This window comes from Gobius niger (assembly GCF_951799975.1).
Source record: "Gobius niger genome assembly, chromosome: 19".
In the NCBI taxonomy this organism is placed as follows: Eukaryota; Metazoa; Chordata; class Actinopteri; order Gobiiformes; family Gobiidae; genus Gobius; species Gobius niger.
The window spans coordinates 15,975,617-16,001,510 of record NC_136870.1 but is presented as its reverse complement, the minus strand read 5'-3'; the positions used below and the strand labels follow the sequence as shown (position 1 = coordinate 16,001,510).

General features: G+C 40.5%; 3 protein-coding genes across 3 annotated transcripts; 2 read left to right on the top strand and 1 right to left on the bottom strand.

The window, feature by feature from the left end:
* Positions 1-1,012: 1,012 nt before the first annotated feature.
* Positions 1,013-3,852, bottom strand: kctd2 (potassium channel tetramerization domain containing 2). The gene is made up of 6 exons (XM_079576929.1): positions 3,202-3,852; positions 2,977-3,085; positions 2,804-2,895; positions 2,580-2,675; positions 2,204-2,329; positions 1,013-1,327 (listed from the first exon to the last, which is right to left on the bottom strand). The coding sequence occupies exons 1-6, from the start codon at positions 3,553-3,555 to the stop codon at positions 1,298-1,300; spliced, it is 807 nt and encodes a 268-aa protein (XP_079433055.1). The 5' UTR covers positions 3,556-3,852; the 3' UTR covers positions 1,013-1,297.
* A 350-nt stretch (positions 3,853-4,202) lies between these two features.
* tubgcp2 (tubulin gamma complex component 2) lies at positions 4,203-10,463 on the top strand. The gene is made up of 18 exons (XM_079577715.1): positions 4,203-4,324; positions 4,691-4,842; positions 4,908-5,036; positions 5,121-5,300; positions 5,381-5,540; positions 5,723-5,930; positions 6,001-6,200; positions 6,524-6,713; positions 6,808-6,953; positions 7,048-7,228; positions 7,382-7,562; positions 7,699-7,871; positions 8,063-8,191; positions 8,280-8,400; positions 8,695-8,838; positions 9,716-9,829; positions 9,939-10,102; positions 10,177-10,463. Exons 2-18 carry the CDS (start codon positions 4,693-4,695, stop codon positions 10,250-10,252), a joined length of 2,646 nt encoding a protein of 881 aa, XP_079433841.1. The 5' UTR covers positions 4,203-4,324; positions 4,691-4,692; the 3' UTR covers positions 10,253-10,463.
* Positions 10,464-10,924: 461 nt separating this feature from the next.
* LOC306978474 (zinc metalloproteinase-disintegrin-like 3a) lies at positions 10,925-25,300 on the top strand. Its single transcript, XM_079577009.1, has 23 exons — positions 10,925-10,990; positions 12,001-12,104; positions 12,469-12,542; positions 12,729-12,804; positions 14,126-14,202; positions 14,583-14,766; positions 15,325-15,390; positions 15,469-15,531; positions 15,855-16,024; positions 16,093-16,174; positions 16,321-16,460; positions 17,625-17,814; positions 18,317-18,406; positions 19,699-19,897; positions 21,484-21,586; positions 21,664-21,832; positions 21,900-21,980; positions 22,372-22,456; positions 23,701-23,821; positions 23,900-24,056; positions 24,147-24,194; positions 24,272-24,322; positions 24,575-25,300. The coding sequence occupies exons 1-23, from the start codon at positions 10,954-10,956 to the stop codon at positions 24,680-24,682; spliced, it is 2,475 nt and encodes an 824-aa protein (XP_079433135.1). The 5' UTR covers positions 10,925-10,953; the 3' UTR covers positions 24,683-25,300.
* Positions 25,301-25,894: the final 594 nt, after the last annotated feature.

Sequence of the window (25,894 nt, the reverse complement as noted above, 5' to 3'; positions counted from 1 at the left end):
TTAAAATTACAGTATGAACACAATGCACCGAGTGTCTCAGCAGAAAGCAGCAAAAAGAGGATGCTATTGGCAGATCAGCACAAGGCCAAGGACAGAGCCTTATTTTTTTTCTTCTTCTTCTTCTTCAGGTTTTGAGGCTGCAAACAAACCGGCCAGTCGGAAAACTTCCCTGGACAAACAGTGAACATTTTTGATTTACAATTTCAAGATATGCAAAAAAAACAAACAAACCAAACAAAAAGAACCCAAATAAAAAGTTAAGGATATAAGATGATTTTGGCGGTCCATTCAGAAACGTGCAGATTTGCGCTGATATTTTTGAAAAGCGGAAAGCAGAGAGGCACTGCATACACAACCTCATACTTGTGTCGCCATATGGGAAACTATATTGATATTTTCTTTCTCTTAAATAAACTCTCTCACCATTATATGTAATAATAATATGACTATGATACAGAACTCAATACACCACGTCTTGCATTCATTTTTTCCATATGACTCCATTGTGTGTAGAGTAGACTATATAGATTTATATAGATTGCTCACATGCCTTGACAAATCGTACACAGGTGAAGTTGTTTAGTCTTTTTTTTTCCTTTTTGAGTCATTTGTTTTCTTTCGCGTTGAAATATTACACTCGTTGAGGGCTGAAAACAATATGACTTCTCCCTCAACTAGATAAAAACAGCCCCAACCGAATAAACGGTAGTGATTTTCTTTTCTTTCCCCCCCCCCTTAGGTGAACCGAGGCAGGGGCATCTTGAGTGGACAGACGAAGATAAAATGGCGGCATTTTAGCATCTGCTCGTCCCGCGGTTTAAATTCGAAACACAAGCCGGCTCAGTCAGTGGAGTTGTCTTCGTTCCTTGATGTCCATTTAAGTCCTGAGGAGCATAATCTGCGAAGTTACCATTGCCAAACATATGATAGAGGCATCCGTTCAGTTCAAAGTGCAGTGATAATAATAATGGTACGAATTATGATAGTAGCTCTGTGTGTGCAGAGGGGGGGCTACAACTTGCACCGTAGCCTGGATTCTCGCCAAAAGACACTGACCGTAAAAAGCTGCAACATGGAAAAACTCCTCCACCTCACAGAAAAGTCCCTTCAGGGTGGTCCTCACAGCTCACCGTTGACAGGAGATGGTGGTGTTGCATCCCGCTGTGGAAAGGCACACCAGAGATGGGCAGGGGGTGGCGGCGATGGTGGTGGTGATCAGAGGGGGTTAAGTAAACTCATTGAGAAAATGTCCGTGTTGTTGTCGATTTATTGTTAGTTAGCTCAGGGTCTGGTCTCTTTACATCCGCGAGCCACGTTCTTTGAGGATCTGGGTAAAAAAAAAGAAGAAGTAGATTATTTTCTTTATGTAACTGCCACAGGAAAGCCATTCTCGTCTTCTGGTGTGTTGTAGTGAGTTGTGTAGCATGCTTGTTGCACATAGGCTTTACACCTGAAGCTTTTCCAGACACAACCTGTTTGATTTACGCAGACTTGAGAGTGACACAAGACCGTTTAGGAAGTTTACTCCCCGTGCTCAGTTGTGCCAAGGACACCGTCAGGTCGGTACTTGTTGACATTTTTCTTTTGCGGTGAACCTCCTCAATGCGATGCACCATCTTAGGTTATGGACACTTGGTCAGAATAGACAACCTGCACTCGGACAGTAAACTTTGCACCTCGGTATTCTACCTTTCATAATCTGTTTTAATTTTCATTTATTCCCTCATTGTTATAATTCCACCCCTTAAGATTTTTGCTTTTACTTATTGTACATAAAATACCTCTTTTTTCTACTATTTAACTGTATGTTTTACAGACCCTGAGTGATCTTATTTACATGCCGACTGTAACAAGTGAATTTCTCCGTTGTGAGATCAATAAAGGATTATCTGATCTTATATTATAACGTGCGTAATGCTTTCAGTCTTTATGCTTCATGGTCCCACACTGAGAGTACATTAATTTTCTGTCAGAATCACAAACTCTATGATTTTCTGGAAATTGGGGCCCTCAATAGCTAGATTGAGGGAAAAAGTAATTTGGATAATCAGTTACTGTATGTATTGACAATAAATAAAATCAATGTAATGACATTTCCCTGCTTGTTTGTTTGTGGAGACAATTAAAAAAAAAAAAATTAAAAGAAATTTTGCAACAAGTTGAGGGATCTCCAAGGATGGAGATAATGGGACGAGTTTCTTACCTTGACCTTCTCAGTGGGCTCAATGACAATGCCGTTGGTGGAGTTGTTCAGTTCCCGAGAAACTACACATAAAAACTCTGCCTGGTCCTCGTTACCATAGTTATACGAGGATCCAATGCTTATAAGCTAAAAAAAGAGGATAGACAGCACAAAATACACGTCAAAAACGAATTACAATCAAACCTGTACTTATAAAGGTTAAAAAGCTGATGTAAATTAAAGGTCTCAAAGCATGTTATTGTAAGTTACAATGCAAAAACAATGATGAACTATGCAACATGTCACAGCAGAATGGTCGTCGCAGCGTCAACGAGATAAAGCAATGACATAAACAAAGCACAAAAGATGACAGTTTAAAAGGCTCTGCTCTGTGCACCTGCTCAAACTTCCAACCGTCTGACATGGTGGAGACCATCTGTGTGAGTTCCTCCTCTTGGCACTGCAGCACTCGATAAACATGCTTCACAGGGCCCTAGGGGACAGGAGCAAAACACACAGTGAAAGCGCAGCCTTTAATAATGTACATTACAACAACAGGTGTTTGAACAAAGACAAGCGTTTTATTCATTTTTTCTTTCACGTGTGGTTTAAACCAGTTACCTGAGATGTCCGGTTCTCGTTGTCACGTATTCTCTCCTTCACCATCCTCACCAGAGAGGCTATGTTGTAAAACTCAGCTTCCTCTAAAACACCTGAGACAATAGAAGAGTTCACATCATAATCTATACGCCTTATATCTATATTTAGTTTTATTATTTAGTGAATTGCTTTACCTTCTTCTGCCAGGTTTTTGTCCATAATCAATTTCCCATGTCGAAGATAATTGAGTATGGGTCCAAAATACGTGGGATCTCTGTCAATCAGGTAGGCACCCGTCTCATCCTATAGAAATAGATTGGGATTAAGATATCTGACATTATAAAGACCCAGTAACAAATAATGATAACCAAGCACTTTCTACTTTCATGCCGTTTCTACTTCAAGATCCATTTACTTACTTTGTCAGAGTCCAGGTCAGGGTCATCCTGACACAGCCGATAAAGAAATGACTTGGGGTCTCTGCACAGCGTTTGCTTGGTCGTGATGAAGTATGTACCGCCAACATTTAGGCGAACCCAACGGGAGCCTGGCTTTTCCACGGGTTCAGACGGAGAGCTGGGGTTGCTTTTCACCGGGAAACCGAACACGGAGCGGCCGCTACTGCTGCTGGACACCCCGGGGCTGAGCTGGCTGGTCCGCTGGGGAACCATCAGTGTGGGCGAAGCCAAGCGCATAGAGCCCCTGACATCCCGGTGCTCACTCTGCTCTATGGTAGCCGTAGCACTCGGTTCCACTACATGCAGTTCAGCCATTTTTGCTTCGTCTAGAATGCACTTAGCTAACGATACGCTACGGGGAAACAATTTGTCTCAGATTTGTAAACAGAACGAGGCTATTTTTCTCGGACGGGAGGCTGGCATCAGGGCGTTGCTACTCACAGTCGACTGCCTTCTCCTCTTACTCCGAAGATTAGAAAGGAAATGTGACTAATGAGTCTCTACGAGGTAGGCAGCATCGTGTTTATCCGTTTATATTAAGATAAATTGTCCATTCTTCTCTGTACAAACGTTAATCAGAGAAAGGCAATTCTTCCGGGTTGTAACGTGATTAATGTTTACTTCCGCTATGTCAGTGTGTTTCAAAATAAAAGCACAACAGATAAACATTATGGAAAAATGTAAGATATTCACAAAGTATTTGCACGAATTATTTTCTCTATTGCCTTTGCCATCCAATAAATATGGTACATTCATTTAAAAATAATCTCATATTCTCAGCAGCATCTTCAACAGAGGAAAAAATAAATAAATAAGAAGGGAGACATTTTGCATTATTTTAACTGAACTGACTATTGATTTGATTACGACGTCAGCATGGATAATAAAATGGATAATAAAATAATCCATGTTGGTTTGGTGTTGTTACTTTGTAAACCACCCTCAAGAGGGCAGCATAGCGCTGCTGCGGCGCAGTCCAGTCTCAGCAGAAGAAGAGTTTTCAGAGCTGGGCGCGTTGGTCTGTTGCTCTGTTGTGGCTGTGTTGTAACGAGGCTCTGTAATAGGGAGTGGAGGCGGCTGACAGGTAGGCAGAATGGCAAATTTGGGGGTTTTGATTCGATAATAGAGTAATGCACTCCTTTTTTGCAATATATAGCTTCGCTTCTCCATTCATTTCTACATAGGGCTGGCTAATATGCTAGTTAGCTTCACGATCGTCAGCAGAAGTAGCATCACTGGTGGATGCTGTATATCGATCATGGGTGCAGACTTGAACGTTAACCTCATAATCACTGCATTGCATGCTTGATAACAAGTCCACGTGCATATTATTTGTTAAACTATGATTGTTTATGATTGTGTCTATGTAGAGCTGTATTCTCTGCAGGTGCATTCATGTGATTGTTTGTTTATACATTTTAATGCGCCATATGTATTTTTCTTACCATAGCCATGAGTGAATTCAGGATTCACCATGACGTGAATGAGCTGCTCAGCCTTCTGCATGTGCGCAGTGGTGATGGAGCAGATGGCTACATTGACTTACTGCAGAAGCACAGGACTCCTTATGTCACCACCACAGTGTCTGCCCACAGTGCCAAGGCAAGTCGCACGAAGATACAGTATTTGTTTATGATGCATGTTTTATTACCATTTATTCTGTTTAGGTTAAGCTGGCAGAGTTTTCAAAAACACCTGAAGACTTTTTGAGAAAATATGAAGAAATCAAATCTAAAAATGTTCGAAACCTTGATCCGCTGGTCTACCTCCTTTCTAAGCTGACTGAGGACAGCGAGGTGATCTCTTTAGGCGCAGTATATTCATTTTATTTTGTTGTGCTTGATCTTGTAATGTTATTATGAAATGTCTGTTTTTTGTAGACGCTTCAGTCCCTGCAGCAGAATGCCAAAGACAGAGCGGAGTCTTCAGCAAACACAACTACAACCACCAGCACCAGTTTCTCTTTGCCTCCGACCAGCACAAAGATGTCCATGCAAGAAGTGGATGAGCTTCGAAAAAAACTTTGCAATGTGACGGCTAGTGCTAATGCGCCAATGCAGGCAAGGCATTTGTCTAGTCTCATTTATTATATTGAGCTTATCTACAACATGTACTTATTGTCCTCTATGGACTTCTACAGCCTGCTGAAGTTACGCGAAAAATGCTCAGAGACAGACACAACAAGAAAAATCCCACCCAGCTTAATCCTGTGTTTCCGACCTGGGTCTACGACCGACCTGCTCTGATTGGAGACTTCGTTACAGGCACCGCATCTACAGGAGAACCGCCTGCGGCAGTAGGTAGGTTCCCCAGAAATGCTTTAAATAAAGTTTTATGACTCCATATAAGGCATACATATTTATTTATTATTTGTTTGTCCGTATATTCATATAGATATTGATTTAAAGGATGTATTGTGCGGTTTTAAAACCTTTGTACTGTTAAGTTTATTCTAATTATTGCATGCCCCACTTTGTTTCAGGGACATTGCCTCTGGCAGCTCAAGAACAAGCGCTAGTGGAAGATCTGCTGTTTGTGCTGAGTGGAGTTGACGGCAGAGACATCACTGCTCAGCCTGTACTGGGGAGGCAAGATCGCTTTTTTATTGTTGATCCAACTCTGGACATGTCTGTCAAAGAACTGGTTAGCAGAATATTACCCGTGGCGTCTTATTATTCAACTGTTACAAGGTAAGTCATTGATAAACATGATTTTTTTTTTTTGGCTGGTTCAGATGCTTAATGTTATTTGTGTTTTTAGATTCATTGAAGAGAAGTCGTCCTTTGAGTATGGACAGGTGAACCACGCCCTGACGGCAGCAATGAGGACCTTGATGAAGGAGTACCTGATTCTTGTCACTCAGTTGGAGCACCTCCTGCGCCAAGGCTTGCTCTCTCTGCAGAAACTGTGGTTCTACATCCAGCCCACAATGAGGACTATGGAGATACTGGCCTCAATAGGTATTACGGCACAAGTATATGCCCTTATGACATGTTGCAAAACTGCATGTAGCCACTAGAGGGCGTGCAACAGAGCAATTAACTATCTCTCTTTAAATAGCATTTGATAAAACTTATGTTTGTCTTCATTTAAGCATTGTGTGTGTTGTTTCTGAACATATTTTTTATTGGAAACTATTTGATTTTATGGAAAATGGACACAGTGAGGTTATGAAATTTCCATATCACATGCTTATAACTTTAGTAAAATAAAAAAACATGTGTGATTTTAATAAAAATCGTACAGATTTAAGAGTAACATTTCTGCATTATCTGTTTCGCAGCTTCCTCTGTGGACAAAGGAAAGTGTGAGGGTGGATCAACACTGACCCTGCTTCATGACAGGACATTTAACTACACGGGGGACAGCCAGGCTCAAGAACTGTGTCTGTACCTCACCAAAGCAGCCAGTGTCCCGTACTTTGAAATACTGGAGAAGTGGATTTACAGGGGGATTATTAAGGATCCATACAGGTAAATTATACTCGTATTAAGGCTGTATAATAACACACCAAATTAATAGTATAACGTATAGATGCAAAACTATGTGGTATCTTTGTGCTTACAGTGAGTTTATGGTCGAGGAGCATGAACTACAGAAAGAGAAAATCCAAGAAGACTATAATGACAAGTATTGGGATCAGAGATACACCATTGTACAGCTTCGGATACCTTCATTCTTACAAAAAATGGCGGACAAAATATTAAGCACAGGTTTTTAACTGGAAAAAAATATGCAGTATATTATAACAATCATAATGTTATGTTTATTGGAGACTGAATATTTGCTTTCTGTTTTATTTTATAGGGAAGTACCTGAATGTAGTGCGAGAGTGTGGGCGCGATGTGACTTGCCCAGATGCAAAGGAAGTCTTGTATACCCTTAAAGAGAGAGCGTATGTGGAGCAGATAGAGAAAGCCTATAACTACGCCAGCAAGGTTCTCCTAGACTTCTTGATGGAGGAGAAGGAGCTTGTGTCACGCCTTAGGTAAAAGATATATTTATGTTTTAAATTAAGACGGTGGTGTTGATGGTGTCTTCCCTCAAGACAACTGCAAAATGTTAACAAAATGTGCTAAAAAGTACAATAACCCACTTTTAACAGGACTACTTACACTGTTCTTACTATTCTGATCTCTAGGTCAATCAAGCACTACTTCTTGATGGACAAAGGCGACTTCTTTGTGCACTTTATGGACCTGACGGAGGAGGAGTTGAAGAAACCAGTGGACGACATTGTTCCACCGAGACTCGAGGCTCTTCTGGAGCTGGCTCTGAGGATGAGCACAGCAAACAATGACCCGTTCAAAGACGATCTGAAGGTTGGTGGGACAGGCTGTAAAACAAAACGGCTGATTATAAGATATTCAGTTATAAAAATTACTAATGTTGATTTCTTCTTTTCTGCTCTGCTTGTGGTTGATTTATTTTAATATCAGTTCCCTTCTGTATCTCCAGATTGATTTGATGCAACATGACGTCATCACCCAGCTCCTGAGAGTGCTGGCCATCGAGACGAAGCAGGAGAAGGCCATTATCAACGCGGAGCCAACGGATATCGCGCAAAGTGGACTGGAGGCTTTCTCATTCGATTATATTGTCAAATGGCCTCTCTCACTCATCATTAACAGGTTAGATTTCACACATTATCGCACTTTTAAAATCCACGATCTTTGTTTGCAAGCAATTTATAGAAAAACGTATAGTCCTATAGTCTTTGGCTTGATTTAAATGCATAGTGACTGTTACTTTTAATATCCAGCATGAGTGATTTAGTCTTACTTATGTTGTATGTCACAATATTGTTATTATTGTGTTGTAGGAAAGCCCTGACCAGATACCAGATGCTGTTTCGACACATGTTTAACTGCAAACACATAGAGAGACTGCTCTGCAATGTTTGGATCTGCAGCAAAGACTTCAAGCAGTATACACTTGACTGTGCTAAATGGTAAAGACAGCCTCATGAATAATCGCTCCACAATATTCTCCACGCACATCATAATAAATAATAATAACAGATATTCACTTGTGCACAGGTTCGCTACAGCCTTTGCCCTTCGACAGCGGATGCTAAACTTTGTGCAGAACATTCAGTACTACATGATGTTTGAGGTTATGGAGCCGACGTGGCATGTGATGGAGAACAACCTTAAAACGGTGATTGATTGAAGTGTTTCTGTTGTTTTCAATTACATAGCGATGTGTTAATGAGGATTTATTTAATGGGAGTGAATCCAGCTGACAACCACCACTGCAAAAATGCCTGTCATGTGGGTTTTATGTTGTAACAATTGTTTGGTCTTACAGTATATTGTGCTTGACAGGCTTCAAAGCGCATGAGGGATTACTTGTAGACTTACTCTTTAATTAAGATCACTCAGATTAAAGTATTTCCACTATTCAGAGACTTTTTCACTAAATCCACTGAACTTTATGACTTTTTATTCCAAGGCGTCAAACATCGATGACGTTCTTCACCATCACACCAGCTTCTTGGACAACTGTCTGAAGGACTGCATGTTGACCAACCCAGAGCTGCTGCGAATCTTCTCCAAACTCATGTCCGTCTGCGTCATGTTCACCACCTGCATGCAGGTTTGTGCTCCGAAGCGTCCAATGTACCAAAACAACTGTTAAAGGAACAGGTCACCATTTTTCCATACTGAGATATGTTCTGGTCTTTGTGCGTGCCCTCAGTCACGCACAAAGACCAAAGATGTTGTAAGTCAGTAAGTGAGTAATGTTTAGTTATATAGCGCCTTTCACAGACAAAGGTCACAAAGTGCTTCACAAAGTTACAAATAGGAATACAAGGTGTGGTCATAAAACAACCCTTTTTCAACTAGAATGAAAATGCTTTCTGAAACAAGTAGGTTTTCAATTTGCTCTTAAAGACATAAACACAATCAAGTAAGCGCAAGGAAAGCGGAAGATCGTTCCAGAGCGTCGGCGCGACCACCTGGAAGGAACAATCTCCTCTGGTCTTGAAACGAGTACGAGGGACCATGAGAAGGTTCTGATCCTGAGACCTCAGCCTCAAAGAGGGGGTATAAGGACAAAACAAGTCTCTAATGTAGGAGGGAGCCTGGCTATGCAAGGCTCTGAAGGTCAAGACCAGGATTTTAAAATGGAAACGAAAAGAGACTGGAAGCCAATGAAGGGCTTTTTGAATAGGAGTAATATGGGCCCTTCTGTTTGTGCGAGTCAGTAACCTCGCTGCAGAGTTTTGTACCTGCTGAAGACGAGACAGCTTGTTAGCATTTGGCCTCTCCCAGAATATTCCTATAGCTCAAAACGGGGTGAAGTTAGACGCGACCAAGCTCTTCCACGGGCACGAACATAGACCAGACGGGTACGCATCAACTTGTCTAAGCTCAGGTAAGAACATATCTCAGTATGTAAAAACGGTGGCCTGTTCCTTTAACATTTGCTTTTATCTGAGTTTTATAAAGTCTTGTCTCATATTTCGCAGAGATTTACTCAAAGCAAAAGGATGGACCGTATGGCTTTAGAGAAGGGATCTCTGGAGGCGGCAGCTGCCCAGGGCGATCACACTGATGAGGAGAAGAAAAGGCTTACCACAAAGGTATACATTTATCTGCAAACTAATTTTTCACAAAAAAGAAAAGAAGAAAAAACCTACACACAGTGAGCCCCATACGAGTAACGGTTTTGTTGTTTCTTACTTTCTGCAGTTTTTAGCGGAACACGCCGACCCCTCCCAGTCCGATGCAAGTTTTGAGGCAACTATAAATAAGTTTGACAGTAATTTCAGCCTTCTTCTACTCGACCTCTTGGACAAACTCAGCGTCTACAGCACCAATGACTGCGAGCACAGCATGATCAGTATCATCTACAGGTAAAACAATTCAGTATTCTTATTATCGCATGCAAATCGTCAAACTCGCCACTAATGGAAGTTTTGATCTGTAGGTTGGATTTCAATGGTTTCTACACAGAACGGTTGGAAAGAATGGCCGGGGAGCGCAGTCAAAAAGCAGCTGTGTAGCATGTTCGAAATCCTATTGTGAATTCTGTCAACAAATCGTCTTAATAACAGCAGTAACTTTTATTGCAATGAGGTGGTGATTCCTTGTGTGTATAAAATGTAGATTGCAGTAGATATTGTGAACACTTTTAAAATGGATCTGCTATGTTCACTCTGTTCTTATGCTCTTCGTGGGTAAGTTATTGTACAAAGGATGTTTGTATGGCACTTCATTAAAGACTTAAGTGACTGAATCTTAATTTCCTTTGATTATGTGTTTTAATTTACAAAACAAACTACAGATCGAGGACTTTTGCATCATTTTAATGTTAAAATGCTGCTTGTGATAGTCATAATACGTTATTTCTATTGGCTACTCAAGATTTTATCATGTGCTAACTTAAGTACCACATTTACTAGAACTGATTCTAATGAAAACTAACCACATCCACTTCTGTTTCATCAAGTCAAGTGCCAAGTGTGTGTTCTTCAGAAGCAGAGCGGAAGTAAGACATGAGTGGTGCCATTTAACCATTGTAAACAGTGACGTCAGCGTGCCTTAATGATTGTTTTATTAATTGCTCACTCATTTCCCCGGAATTACGGTCAATATGTGAGCCAGCGATAACACGTCACAGAAGGGGCGTGGTCTTCAAGGAAACGCTCGCGCTGACTCAAGGCGCAGTCAGAGCAGCGGCAGAGGCCGGACGGGCAGCATCACTATGGGATCTACCTTCATCTCTCTGTCGCTCACATTTGGTAAGTGAGGGATTGAACTTTTTATTATATGCTTCTATGCGTGCCTTTTCTTTTGCTTTTTGCTACTGGAAAAGTCATATCAAACAGAAGGGCTCTATATCAGTGCGAACTTGCCCAATAAGACGTGCAGAAGACTATTCTCTCACTGCTGACCCTTTGCTGCATGGTTGATATATTTCATTTTACATGCAACCTTTACCCAAGGTGTATTATTGCCAACGTAAAACAGTTTCTAGGTGATAATGTGTAATAGCCCTCAGAAAAAAGAAAAACAAATGGCAGCCTAACTTTTGAAAAATATCAATGAGTTACTTCAACATATTAATCCAACAACTTTGACTTTTGAAAGTATGTGGTAATTCCAGAGTAGTAACCTATTCATTTAGAACCATCTCCTTAGCTGGCTCAGTATTTGTACAATAATGCTCCCTCTGTTACTGCATCATACACAATCCTACTACAGATTAGGTTTACAGGCTGCTATACTAAGACTGTAAATACAAGTACTTATGGTAATTGCCTTAAAACGTGAGTAACATTGTTTTTCAGAATGTGTAGATCCACCCATGTGATAGATCATTATTAATTCAGACAATGTGCATTTCTCGTGCATCTATCTAGTATCTACTACTGTTCCTCCTGCATGGCTGTGGATGCCAGACCAATGGTGTAATGCTGGCCGTTCAACAGTTTAAGCCTTTCATTGGAGCAGATGTTTCAAAAGGCGACAATTGCTTTTCAATTCATAAAAAGTCATAGCGAAAGGAGATGTTGTGCTTTTGCTATAGGCCTATCTGTTACCCACGCTATACGGGCTCCTGCTAGTCTAAATCCACCCTCTATAGAACATTTAATGAACATAAGCAGTTTCCAAAGTGCTGCACAAACAATAGTTGCTGTAAGTCTGTTGTTTCGCCTAATTAGATTATCAGTCGTGTGGTATGGACATCTGTCACAATGTAAGCTGCCCCGTGAGTGTAATGTTTTAATATGGCCTTTTGTGTGTGCAGTTTGTCTGGTGCAGAGCTCCACTTTCTCTCACGTGAGACATTATGAGATTGTTAGACCGAAGAGACTTGAGCTCAGACAGAAGAGGAGCCTATCCGACACACAGGTAATTTAAAACAACCTTTTTTTCTTTCTTTTTTTTTTTTTTTTTTTACAATATCTTACAAGGGCTTAAATTTAGGATTGCACTATATATCAGTACTGCAGTATTAGGTGAGGTCCTCCCCTGACGGAGATTTACACATTTTTACTAACAGCCTAAAATAAACAAGCAAAGCAACTTAATAAATGTGGAAGAGTTCAGTTTCAGTCTTTTTTTTTTCTGCTTTTGTTCCATTTTAGTTGGTTTTGTTGTTTAACATAATTTAAAGGTGGAAAAAAAGTTGCTTCTATAACTATATATCGCAATAATAACGCATCAAATAATAATCTAATGCTGCTCTAATAAAAAAGTACTGTTTTTCTATCAGGTTTACCCAGATATAGTGCAATATCAACTAGCGATTGAAGGAAGAGATCACACGATACATCTAGAGAAAAACAGGTAAAGATTCACAGTATTAGCCCATTTTTTGTGATTAAATCTCTTATACATGAAGAAAAAATGGCATTTGTTTGTATCGGCTGCGCTATTGTTGCACAACTGTTTTCTCCAGTGTCTGTTGCCGTTTGTTCTTGGCAGCATTAAGACATTAAAGTTGATTCTGATCGTGTGAATATCCTTCTGTAGGAATCTTATTGGAAAAGGCTTCACTGAAACGCATTATACAGAGGAGGGGGAAAGGGTGACGACCTCAGCACATGAGGTAAGTTGGACCCGTCTGTATTGTGTCATCGCAGTAAAAGTTTATATTTGAGAGAGTTCGGTGCCAAAACTAACTCAGCACAATCGGAGAAAAGGCCAGAACGAGTGAGTGCAATGGTTTGGGCCATTTTTGAGTCACTATAGTTCTCTATAAGTACATTTATAATCCGTAGTGATAGTCTTGCCCAATGCTAAAAAATAATAGACACAATAATAGATCGGTGTTGGAACCTACCTGAAAGAACTGCAGTGTAAACTTGTGATTAATCTCTAATTACATCTTCAAAAGTAAGATTAACGGCGTAGTAATGCTTTTTTAGGTTCATTCATCTTTAACAAATGTACCAAGCTGCTGGTTTATTCATTTAAATGCTTTTCTTGGTAAATGTTGCTAAGTCTAATCTTAAAACTGATGATTGTATCGTTTATAATCTGTATCTGTTCGGCTCAGGAAGGTTTATTTGTATCTAAAGTCAATGTAATCTAGACCTTATAATGTATTATGTTATGTAAATGTATGGTGAAGTGAATATGGGGTAGGCACTTACTGTATAAGCTTATTGCTTCAGCCTACGCCATTTTGAACATCCACAACTATATGAATTTTGGAAGACAAAAAGTTAAAAAAAAAAAAAAAATGCTGAAAATAAACTAAGCTAAACTAAGATGCCTTACTGAATAAAAAGGAAGAAGCTACGTTTTATTGGAAAAGGAAGGAAGAAATAGTTTGCACTCTTTACCAGCCTAAACAGTATCCTGCACCCATTAGTGAGTCAGATATATTTAAGTCCATCCTTTCATGTCCCACAAATTCCTCTACTGGTCCCAAGCTGAGAAGGTGGTCCCCCTGCAGTAGAACACTACAACTGAACTAGACTACAACTGTTTTGTTTGATCCTGGTCCACATGAACAGACACTTTTCTTTTACACAACATTTCCACTTCACATTCTTATCTTTGTTTCTGTGAATGACTAACTCGCTGCTTTCAAGTTCTACATCAACTCTGTTCGTGATGGACTTTCCCTCAAACCAGAAACATAAAAGGGGACAGGGCCGTTACACACTTATCCCAGTGACACAGTAGACACGTTATTCAAATTTAATCTGTTTCGTCACATATTTGTCCTTACTTGTACTGTTGTTATCAAGTTGTTTATTGTGTATATGCACATGTCTTAAGTGCAGCAGAATTCCAAACCTGTGAGTCACAAATACATTAAGAGTGACACAAAGAGGGTCATTGTGAGGCGCGAGTGTTAAGCACAATGTGTAGCAGATTTAAGAAATGCTTTCTCTAAACTAATCTTCTCTTTTCTGTAGGAGCACTGTTATTATCACGGCCAGATTGAAGGCATGCCGGACTCCTCGGTCAGTTTGGGGATATGCTCGGGGATAAGGTGAGCTTAGGCCACGACATTTAGTCCAATACTTCCTCTTTTTGTGTTTGTGTTTTTGGTGAAAGTCATTCTGCAGCAACAAACCCGCGTTACGACCTTTTATTAGCTAACAGCTGTTGTAATAAACTCACCTAGAGTGGGGACATGATAGACTTCTGCTTATATTGCATATAAATTGCTAAACAGTTTTCTCCCTTTCTGTGACTGCAATAGTAGCAGATCTTTATTCCAGGATAGTTTGTATGTTTCAAGGTATTTAAGGCCATCGAGCATGTCAAACGATGATTTTCGATGACGATTTTTCACATAATTGGGAAAAAGTTTGTCCACACTTTTGTCTGAATATCTTTACTCTATTGCTGTTTTGTGTTGGTCGTCAGTGGTTTTGTGCGAGCGCAGCAGCAGTTGTATCTGATTGAGCCGCTGGGAGATTCGGATGAGAGCGAACACGCAGTTTATCGACACACAGACTCACCTGAACCTCAGAACAGCTCCACAGCCCTGTACCACCTCGACCAGGACCAGGCTCCCAGACTGGCCGGACTCTTCAGGTCCAAGTCCTGGGTATGTTCATCACCACTGCCCACAATATCCCGTATTCTCTCTGTTCAACATGGCACCTGTTTTACTTGGCAAAAGGATGAAGAATTTAATAATGCTAAAGAATTGGGAAGAAGAAAAGCCTCAAAGAGAACCATGCTGAAGGAAAGATCCACTCCCATGGACAGACAGTCTATATGTACATCCTATTTAGTCAAAATGTGGTACAAATAGTAACAACATTGCATAACTTCAGGAAAACCCTGAAGGCAAATGAACAAATTACATCCTTGAATGGGGGCTTTGTATTATACTGTATCTGTGATCGAAAAAAGGAAGAAACTAAATTCAAATTGTGTCATCAGGAGCGAGAATTTATGTCCTTCCCCTTTGAATTCAATATGTTCAGTTTTTGTAAGTTGACAGAAATAACTGGAGATTCAGTCATAGTTTCAGTGCTCACATTTTCCCTCTACTTTGTGAACCAATCTATTTTGGAATCGATGTCGCATGTTTTTCATTTTCTTAACAGAGGAATAAAATAATGACATTTTCTTTGCCTGATGTTTGATCTTTGTTTAGAAATCCAGGCCGATGGCAGAACCGGAGCGCTTTGTTGAATTGTTTGTGGTCGTGGACAAAGCTGAGGTAAACAATTCTAGACTTTCTTTCGCATCTGTTCGTGTCCATTTTTCCCACAGATTCTTCGCTTTTCTTTTGTTTCAGTACCAACGATACGGCAGCCAAACCAAGCCTCGCATCCTCAGTGTCGTGAACCACGTCGACAAGGTAGAAAGATGATCTGCTGTATGTTTAGGGAATGTTTAAAATGCATATGAGGTTTTCTAGTTTGTAGTGCTTAGTTTGATGCTTAGATTTATAAAGAAAAGTTGGGGAAACAGCTGTATTTGTATGTAACAACTTCCCCATAAAATTCTTGGTTTATCAAGTACCAACAAGAAAAACTCAAGACTGAATCCTGACTATGGAATGTCTAAAAAGGAGGCTAAGACTGACCTAAACCTATAATGAACAATGACTAATCGTGACTAAACCTGTGTAGAATCGGGTCTAAACCAGATCTGAATGAAGACCTTTGTTTCTTTCTAAAGGTCTATCAATCTATAAACACTCGCATCATACTCGTGGGGCTGGAGATTTGGACAAATGAAAACTTGATTGATGTCGACTTGAGCTCTGAAACGACTCTCGACCATTTCCTTATTTGGCGGCAAACGGATTTGCTGCAGCGAGTGAAGCACGACAACGCGCAGTTTGTGACGTGAGACCCATTCAATGAAATTTATAGAATTAAAAATGCATGTGATGTGAACTATTTGTCTCTTACAGAGGCATAGACTTCGAAGGTGACACGGTGGGACTGGCCAACAAGTTTGCCATGTGTACAGGAAACTCGGGCGGTGTGAACCAGGTAACCAGCTTATCATTTCTGCGACTATTAACCTGGAAGGATTGAGAACTTGCAGAGATATATTAACCATAAACATCCACCATATAACCCTGACCTGCCTTAAACTCTGGGCCCTTTAGAGCGTTATCATCTTTTTTCCATCCCAGGATCATCACAGAGACGCCATTGGTCTGGCCTCCACCATCGCTCATGAGATGGGGCATAACTTTGGGCTGTCCCACGATGGGCCCGGCTGCGTGTGTGGTCCTTCGCTGAGCACCAACTGCGTGATGACAGACAAGCTCAGGTATTCACTCTCTTCAAACAAAGTACTTCCCTAAAAGTAATCAGATTCTCGCATGGAATGTGTCTCTCACTTTCCATGCGTTTTTGCTTTACAGTCATCTCATTCCCATATTATTGTTTTAAAGAAGAGCTAAGTAACTTGTTAACCTTAAAAATATTTCCGTAGTCCCTCTGGGGGTAATACAAGTGATAATGGGATGATTGGGGGTCTTTCATCTAGCCCTGGTGTCTCTGGCCAGAAAACCACAATTGCAACTTCGCTGCCAACGGGTTGGAGGTGCAATACACACTAATAGAATCACGAACAAGAAGCTAACAGGCTAACGGGCAAAGCTAACTGCAGGCTAGTGCCACTTAAACAGTATTTACAGCCAAGTTTGAGTGAAAAAAATATCTCCATTGTGTAATTGGATGAACAAGTATTACTCTACTAGTATTTACTCTCATGGACAATTTATGAGTAAAAAAACGCAACATGCCCCAACACCTGCAGTGGCGCTTATAGCCTCTAGGGGCATGAGGTACTTGGTTCTGTTTTAACATGTCAGATGTAATCAGATTTTCATTTGGTTATTTTGTCCTAAACTTTCTTCACATACTCACAGTAGAGACACCCCTTTTAGATCGTATTGGTGATTGGAGATTATGACCATTGTGCAAAGCCTTCTCCAGCACATCCCAAATATTCTTAATGGGGTTCAGATCTGAACTCTGTGGTGGTCAATCCATGCACCCTGAACCACTCTTTCACAATGTGAGCTCGATAAATCCTGGCATTGTCATCTTGGAATATGCCTGTGCCATCAGTGAAGAAGACATCCATTCTGGTCATTCAGGATGTTCAGCTGATCTCACTCTCTTCCTGAATGTAGACCTGACCAACTGCAGCAACTCCACATCTTAACTGTTAGTTAAATCCAGATGGCGACTTTTTGTGTGGGATGTCGACAGTGTAAATGATTTATATTTGGGGATTTTTAAATTTTAATTATTCAGTCTTGCCACAGTTATGTCCGGCAGAAAACATTTCAAATTGAAAAATACTAATCTCTGCACACTCAAAGGTTCAAGATGTTCTTCGTAAATCCTCCACTTTGACGGATGAGTCTTGCTTCGAGTTGTCGCAATCTTCCGTTACAAATCTGCCCTCCATCTCTGTTATCAGGACAGGAAGCCAGTCGTTCCCAGAGTTGTTCAGCAGCTGCAGCGAGAGTCAACTGGCCGAGTTCTTGGCCCGAGCGCGTCCCAACTGCTTACACAAGCCGCCCCTCTCTGTTCGGAGCGTAGACACGGGCCCCCGCTGCGGTAACGCCCTGCTGGACCCCGGGGAGGAGTGCGACTGCGGGACGGAGGAGGTAACAGCTGGTCTGGGGTTCAGAGACAGGAAAGAGATAATGTTTCATGTGGACTTACAAAGGAGAGAGAGAGAGAGATGAGATACATGTGCTTTTGATTTCGCAATGTTTTAACCTTTTGATTTCTTTTTCAGTAAAAACTAGTAGAAGTAAAAGATAGTGACCCAAATGATTACCTAAGAGAAAGTAAAAATGTACTCGAAGCACTCAAAGAAGTGCTGCTATTTGAGTATATGTTTTAGCTATTCTCCTGCTATCCCCCTTCACTAAGATGTAACTTTATGAGATATCTGGAGAATATTTTTTTTATCGTATTTACTTGTCTTCACTTATATTCCTCAAGTGCAATTTTGGCTCCTCTTCCCACCTCTCTAAGCTGGAGATTTCGCAACACTTTTGGGCCCACAGTCCTTATCGTTGAAACAAAAAACTTGGCAGCGATCTGTAGTTCTTGTACTGAGTTCAAGGTGAAACTAAACACGGCATGTTCTCGTTTTCTCAGGAATGTAAGAATTCTTGTTGTGATCCTACGACCTGCCGCCTGACGTTTGGATCCCAGTGCGCTCACGGACAGTGCTGTGAAAACTGCCAGGTACTGTCAGTTACACCTAGGGCTTTACTGTAGCCTGTAAAAAGGGTAGATACAGTTTATGCAGGGTTGAAAGACTGAGAACATATTTCTGAAGTGAGGCAAGGCAGTTTTATTCATAATGCACATTTCATACAGGAAACTTAAAGAAAAGCAATGTACAATATTGTCTGTAAGCCAGGAGCACGAGTGAAGTGCAGATCTCTTATCTCATATCTTGCAATAGTCAATAAACATGCTGTATGTTACACAATAGTAAAACGCACCTCACTGGTGTCAATTGCATCTTTCAAAAACTACATTTCTACAACATTACAGGATCAGTGCACATGTTTTTAATGTTATCTACCTTTTGGTGTTTTGCTAAATGTGTTTTTATGCCTTCACTGTACTGCTTTCTGATGCACCTTGGCCAGGTCATTATTGTAAATGAGAATTGGTTCTCAATGGACTTACCTGATAATATAAAGAATAATAAACAAAACAAAAAAACAATTGTGCCCAGACCAGAACTCAAAGAGATCTGCTTGTTCGTGGGTAAATGCAATTTAATTTTAATCCGCCAAATCATTTCACAGTAATATTATCTAAGTCTAGTGGTTCACAACAACTTGCCGGTATAATATGGTTTTATGACCATTTTCAGAGCGTTGCCAAAATGTACTGTTGATAAATTGTCTGCTTTATGCTCAAAGCTTAAATCAACAAAACTGTGAGGAAATACGGTACCATGTTATTATGTCAAACAGTGCAGGTTTAGAATCACAAGTAAAGGTGATAAAAGGAGAATTAGTGCGTTGGCTTAAAGCACTGAATTGCTTCACTTCACCCTTGGTATTAAATGTTAACCTACACCCCAAAATGATCCTGGTGCTAAAAGCCATTTGTCCTCATTGTCAGTGGACCTCATAGAGAAAGGTCATAACATACAGTAGACACTCCCTGGTTTTTAAATAGAGCCCGGTGAAGGTTGCAGTTAAAGAGCAGTAAAAGTGGTGCAGCTGCCAGTGAGCCATGTTTGATAATAACAGGAACCAGAGGGTGATGCCCTGATGGTTCTGTGTAACGCCACATCCTTCCTTAAAATGATAGCCTCAAGGACTGGGAAAGGTCTTCAAAATGCCATTAAAATACATATACAGTAAAGTTCAAGGGGGAAAAAATGATTTAATGAGGATTCAGATGCCATTCATATAAAGAGCAGTATTTTCAGGTGTTTGGAGATTCTAATAGAAGATACACAATATAAAACTATTCAGTGCATGCTTTTTAAATCTAATATGATTTCTTCACAGTTCAGATCGGCAGGGAGCATGTGCCGGAAGGCGTCCAGTGAGTGCGACCTGCCCGAGTACTGCACAGGGGCGTCCGAGGTGTGTCCCGATGACAGCTTTGTGATGAATGGAAAACCCTGCTATGACCAGACCCCGGGATTCTGCTACAACGGCCAATGCCCCACTCACCTGCAGCACTGTTGGAGGCTGTTCGGGAGAGGTACTTTTTGTTCATGTACTCATGTTTGTGATATTTTATCTTAATTAGACATTCCATGCACTCTTTATTTTAATTTATTTAACTTTATTTAAACATCTATTTACAGTATACTGATAAAGACACCTATAAGATAACTGCTAAGAGTCCATAACATCTAATGCATTTTTCTTTAAAGGTGCACTATGCAACTGTGTGCGTATTTGACCTTGTAGTGACCCAGCGGCTGTATGAGCGCCTTTCCTTTCCTCACAGTGGTCTCTATGATGCTCTAGGATCAATTGTTTAGAAGGTTTTCACAGCTGACGGACTCTCTCACCAGAAAACCTACAATACAACTGATCCTGGAGCGTTGTAGAGACCACCGTGATCAAAAGTAAAGCCGCCATTCTGACCACTCATACAGCTGCTCACTACAAGCTCAAATACACACAAATATCAACTTTTTTTTTCACATGAAAAGCTGCATACTGCGGCTTTAACCTACCTCTTAACCCGAGCACATTTTCTCCAATTTTAACAAAATCTAAACACTTCTCGACTGGAGTTTACAGCCAGTTTAACGCCTCATTTAACAGCTTAGACTGACTAAACTCTTGAAAAATAGATACAAAAATTAATCTCAATGAGTTCTATCCTGGATAATGAAGGTAAACAAAAAACAAAACTGATCGTAACTTTTTTGTCTAGTTGTTAACACATTTATGTCCCATTTTTGAAGCGTTGCACTTTTTTGTCTCTTTTTTGTCGTATTTTTCATCCTTGTTTTTGTCTCCATTTTGAGGCTTTTAGATTTGGGTATAGCCTAGTGGAGAAATGTGCTTGGTTCAGGTGGGGTTAAGGTTAAGGTCAAGAGGTGAAGTCAAAGTCAAGATAAAACATTATTGAAATTCGCTTGCACCATAATATTGTCATCAATGTCTCTTGCTACTCTCACACAGTGATTGCATGTTCCCTAATAATTAATTGGATATACTTTAAAAGAATCATTTAGCATTAAGGTTAAGGTTATGGTAAAGTTAAGGTACACTTTATTGATTCCTGTAGGGAAATCAGTTCTCTACATTTGACCCATCCTTCAATGCCGCTGGGGTAACCTGGAGGAGCGATGGGCAGCCGCAGTAAGCAGGCACCTGGGGACCAGATGTGGAGCCAGACTAATGGTCAGAATCACCTGGCTGAACCTATTGTTAGACAGGAGCAGACTCCAGTCCACACAGAAAGGTCCTGAGATCGAACCCGGGACCTTCTGGCTGAGCGCTAACCACTGCTCTATCGTACCACAGTATGGATGTGAAAGTTGCTGTGCATTTGAAAGCAAATCGTTGGATGTAGCGACTCCAGATGGAAAAAAAGTCGAATGAATTGATGAGACTTCTATTCTACTTGGGTGTCTGAAGGGGGTTTCACATCTTACAATTTGTACTGTCTAGCAAACACACAATCACTGTCTTTCAAATCCATGATACTAGGAATTAAATGAATAGGCTTTTTCACTGAGCAGGGAGTCGATTTTCCAAACAAGGCTGTGTTTTAGTCTATATTTAATATTTGTCCATATCAAAGACAAAAATATGATTTGTTTTTAGGTGCTAAAGTTGCGCATGATTCGTGCTTTGACCTGAACAGCCAGGGTCAGGAGGGAGCGAACTGTGGCACCACCGCAAAGGGACACACCCCTTGCGCACCGAAGTAAGGTTTATAAAAGCACCTTCTTTATTCTTGTCTGTGTTATTAAAAACGTTTCTTATTGTTCTCATCTTTTGCAGCAATCTGAAATGTGGATCTATATTTTGTGAAGACGGAGGCGACTCCATCACAGGGAAAAGGGCGGTGTTCACTGTGCGTTATATCATTAAATGCACCATCGCTGTGGATGACGACAAGTCCAGGAATATTGACATGGTCCAGAATGGTACCAAGTGTGGTACAAACAAGGTATAACACGGCTCTTATAAAAATGTCATTCAAAAGTGATACATATTAATTCACTGTGTTTGCTCAGGTTTGCTTGGACAACAAATGCCAGGATTTATCGGTGTATGGGACAGCGGATGAGTGCAACAAGAAATGTAGCAATCACGGGGTGAGAAAAACCTTTTGGACTCTTACTGTGTGAAACTAACTCATTTGCCTTTTTAGCCTTGATGAAATGTTATGTTTTTGTTTCATTTGTGCAACATGTGTGAGTAATATATCCTGCATATCCCTTTATAAGAGCTCAAAACACTTATCCCCACCTGCTGTTGTCATGAGATGATGCTCCTCTGTCTTTTAAAGTCCAGGCAGCTTCATCAGACCTGCTATGACTCCATTACAACACATTTCTTTCTGGACAATTATTATGTATATCCTTATTTAAACTGCCCACTCTATTTTCTCTTATTGGGCCGAAATGCTTTTACATTATGCTATCCACACATATTCAGTATAAATCATGATCGTGTTTGATTATATGAGCTTATCTGTTCTTGCAGGTGTGTAATCACAAAAAGGAGTGCCACTGTGACCCGGGCTGGGCTCCTCCGCACTGCAGTGTCCAATTTGCAGACTTACCTCAAGGTATTTTTAACTTTAACGACTTATGTGGGAATGTCTGTGTAATGCTGATGAATTGGATGGTTAAAATATGAAAGTGCCCTTTTAGTCATGTCTATGATATGGCAGCTTTCTCGGTGCAGTGCATCCAATAACCACAATAACAGGAGTCATCAGTGACCAATTGATTTCTTCTTCAGTTGCACTTCCCAGTCTGCTTGCATAGTATACGTCACCATTTTATATGTGTGTGTTTGCATTACGCAGTAAATACGATAAAGTAGAATCATACCTTTAGCTCCCAGCAGTTGAATGAATAAGCGATACAAGATACTATCCCACCCACTATTGACATTCACAATGACAGGAAAAATACGTGTCCCATTACTATTTCTTGGCTCACACTTCCTCAGACCATACTTTGCTGGGAACGGGACATCACACGCTTATATCTCCATAGATATGTTGCTGCTTTTAGCTGTACAGCGACATATAATGAATGTCCCGCAGTGTGGCTTCGTGTAAAAATCATGTATTCCAGAGATAATAGAAGAGCTACGTCCCTTTTACTTTCCCATTAAATACTCCTTTGTTTTTAACCTCTGGCCCTGAAGATGATTTTGAGAAACATTATTTCACAAATCAGAGAGTACTTTTAGCATTATTAGAGTTAAATGGGAGAAACAAAGGTAGAAATATGGTCAATACACTCAATGAGATCATATATTATGTACAACACTGGCATTTGAAAGAAGAGCACTGGAAAAAGAATAATCGTTTTAAGGAAGAGATGACATAAATCCACTTGAATTAAGAGATTAAATCTAATGTTTGAGGAGATTTGGTCTGGTCTTAGATGAGATAAAACCTCTAGTAGTAGTTATTCTCTTAATTCAAATAATTTTGTGTCATTTCAAGTCAAAAACAATTATTTGTCTGATTTCAAGTGGGTTTTATTCTGGTTCCATTGGCGCTAGCATTTGTATCTTGGATTAGTTCAAACCGACTCAAATTCAAGCAATTTTAAGTCATTTATCTCATGATGGTTGTGCTTTACTTTGGGCTAATAATCAGCGGCTTCGGCCCTCGGTCTATTTACAATAAAGAAAATCTGAGAAAACTTGCCGACCTGTTCTAGGGAATCCATACATTTATGTAGCGTTTTGATGCATAAATAGCACAGGTAGGGGCTATGTAGACTGAATGTGCACAAAGGCGTGTGTTATAATGGTCTCATTTCCTGTGTGTCTGTTCGTCCGTGCCCGCAGGTCAGATGGCTGTAATCGCCGGTGTGTGCACTGCTGTCCTCATCGTCTTGCTCATCTCTGCTCTGGTTGCTGGCCTCATCTGCTGCAAAAAAGACAGGCCCAACAGCTACATCTCTAAAAGGTACTGTACAGCAAACTGTGGTTACAATTACGTCAGTGGTGGCTTGACTTTGACTGAACATAATGTGGCGTCTCGCAGGAAAGTGCACTCAGCGCTGGAGAAGCAAAACCCCATGTTTGACAAACCCAGTGTCAAACCCAGACCTGAGATCAGCCAGCCCACGTTAATGGAGTCGACCGCGGCTCAAGTGTGCGCTCCTCTTTTTTCAGTGCCCCCGAGCAGACCCGCACCTCCGGTCAGTCACTGTGCAACGCTGTACTCTCAGGATACACGTAGCAACTGTGTGACACTCAACATTTTACTTTTGTTTGTCATGTGTTTCCAGCCTCCAAAGAAATCTCCTCCAGAGCATCCGACCTCTCACAGTGAGACGGTGAGTGTCCGACTTAACCAAACAAATACAACATGGCTTTTCAATAGTAAGTTAATAAAGTTCTTTATGTTCCACAGGCTAAACCCCTCGCCCCATCAAAGCCATTGCCTTCTGTTAGTAGAACAGAGGTGAGTGTTATAGTTTATGGTAATCTGACATTAGATATTTGCTGTAATGTCAGATTTACGTCATTTTTATGAAAATATTTGCCAACAAACTGCACTGTACTCCAGAAGAAGCATCTGGTTGTAGTTTAAGATGTCTCCAAAGTTTCAAGCTATGCCCCAGAAGATTTAACTTTGACCTTTTACTATACTATGATCTGGTGAAAAGACTTCCTGCAGAGACAAAGGAATAAAAAAACATACTTTTTGTTCCAGTTCAAAGCGAAGCCGAGTCCTCCTCCAGTTCCTCCTGGAAAACCTCGACCTCCAGTTGCCCAGAAGAAGCCTAAACAAGGTTTCGTATTAACGCGAGACCAACAGTGATACATTCTTCCAGTGGGAAAAGAACTCTTACCACCACTGCTGGTGCAGTTTGTGAATCTGCATTTATTTGTTAGGATCAAATTTTGTTTGCACTTTGTATGACGTAGAGCATAACATTGCTTGTTTCTATTTGTTTTTTTTAGTTCTTTGAATATTTATTAAGTAGTATTGCTGTGTTCAAAGCCAGTCTGTGCCTTCTCAAGGGTACTTTGTATGACAGTCTACTTGAAGAGTGTGAATGGTAAATAGCTGTGTGTTTGTTCGGTCTGTGTATGTTCCTGTTGTTTTTATCCCGCGGCGCCTGAGATAAGACCCGAGATGTGAGCCCTCGGGGGACTGTGCATTTTTTACTGCGAATCATTTTGTATATAATCAGTCACAGGGTCCAGACCTGGGAGGAGGTTTGTTACAGGGATCTTTAAAACCTCCTAACCCCCAGTGGAGCCTCAGTGATGGGTGCTAACTGCAGTTTGTTTGGGACGGTCCCGGCTCCAGTTGGTCATGTGTTACATATGACTGAATACATTCTCTGTTTAAAGGTTATTTTAAACCTAATGAAGCCCCATGAGAGGGCCTTTTGTCTCAACAAATAAAGTGCACTTTATTTACGACTCGTGCAGCGCTGGTCATGTTCTAGCTTTCACAGAGAAAACATGTTTCTGTTGAATATTGTGTAATCAACACTTGTGAACATTCGATCGGTTTCCTGTTGTGATTTTAGCCAGTTTCACTCAACAGTTCATCTGTATTTACAGATCTCCAATGAGAGTCTAAGGAAGTGAGTCAGACCCCTGCCCCTCATCTGGGTCCACTTAACTACAACATCTCCTTTTGAAATCCATTCATCTCTTAGTGGAACAACTTCATATGTGTACAAAGATTGAGAATATAGAGATGCAAAAAAATAATATAATAGTGCATTTGAATTAAATATAGTAGGACATCCTTTTACAGCTGGATGTGACTAAACCAAGGAGTTTTGTTTGCCCATAATGTCCTCTCTCTCTTGTTCATGGATATTAAAGTCTACACAAAAATAAACTTAGAATTAGAAAAGTCCCAGACAAGGAGGTCAAGACAAGTCCAGTGATACCGGACCCATAGTTACAGTATAAAGGAATGCAAACTAAAGCAATGGCCTTTCATTGTGCTGCCTTAATAGCCATAAGAATCCGTGCAAGTCTATCATCTACACATTATTACTGTGTACAA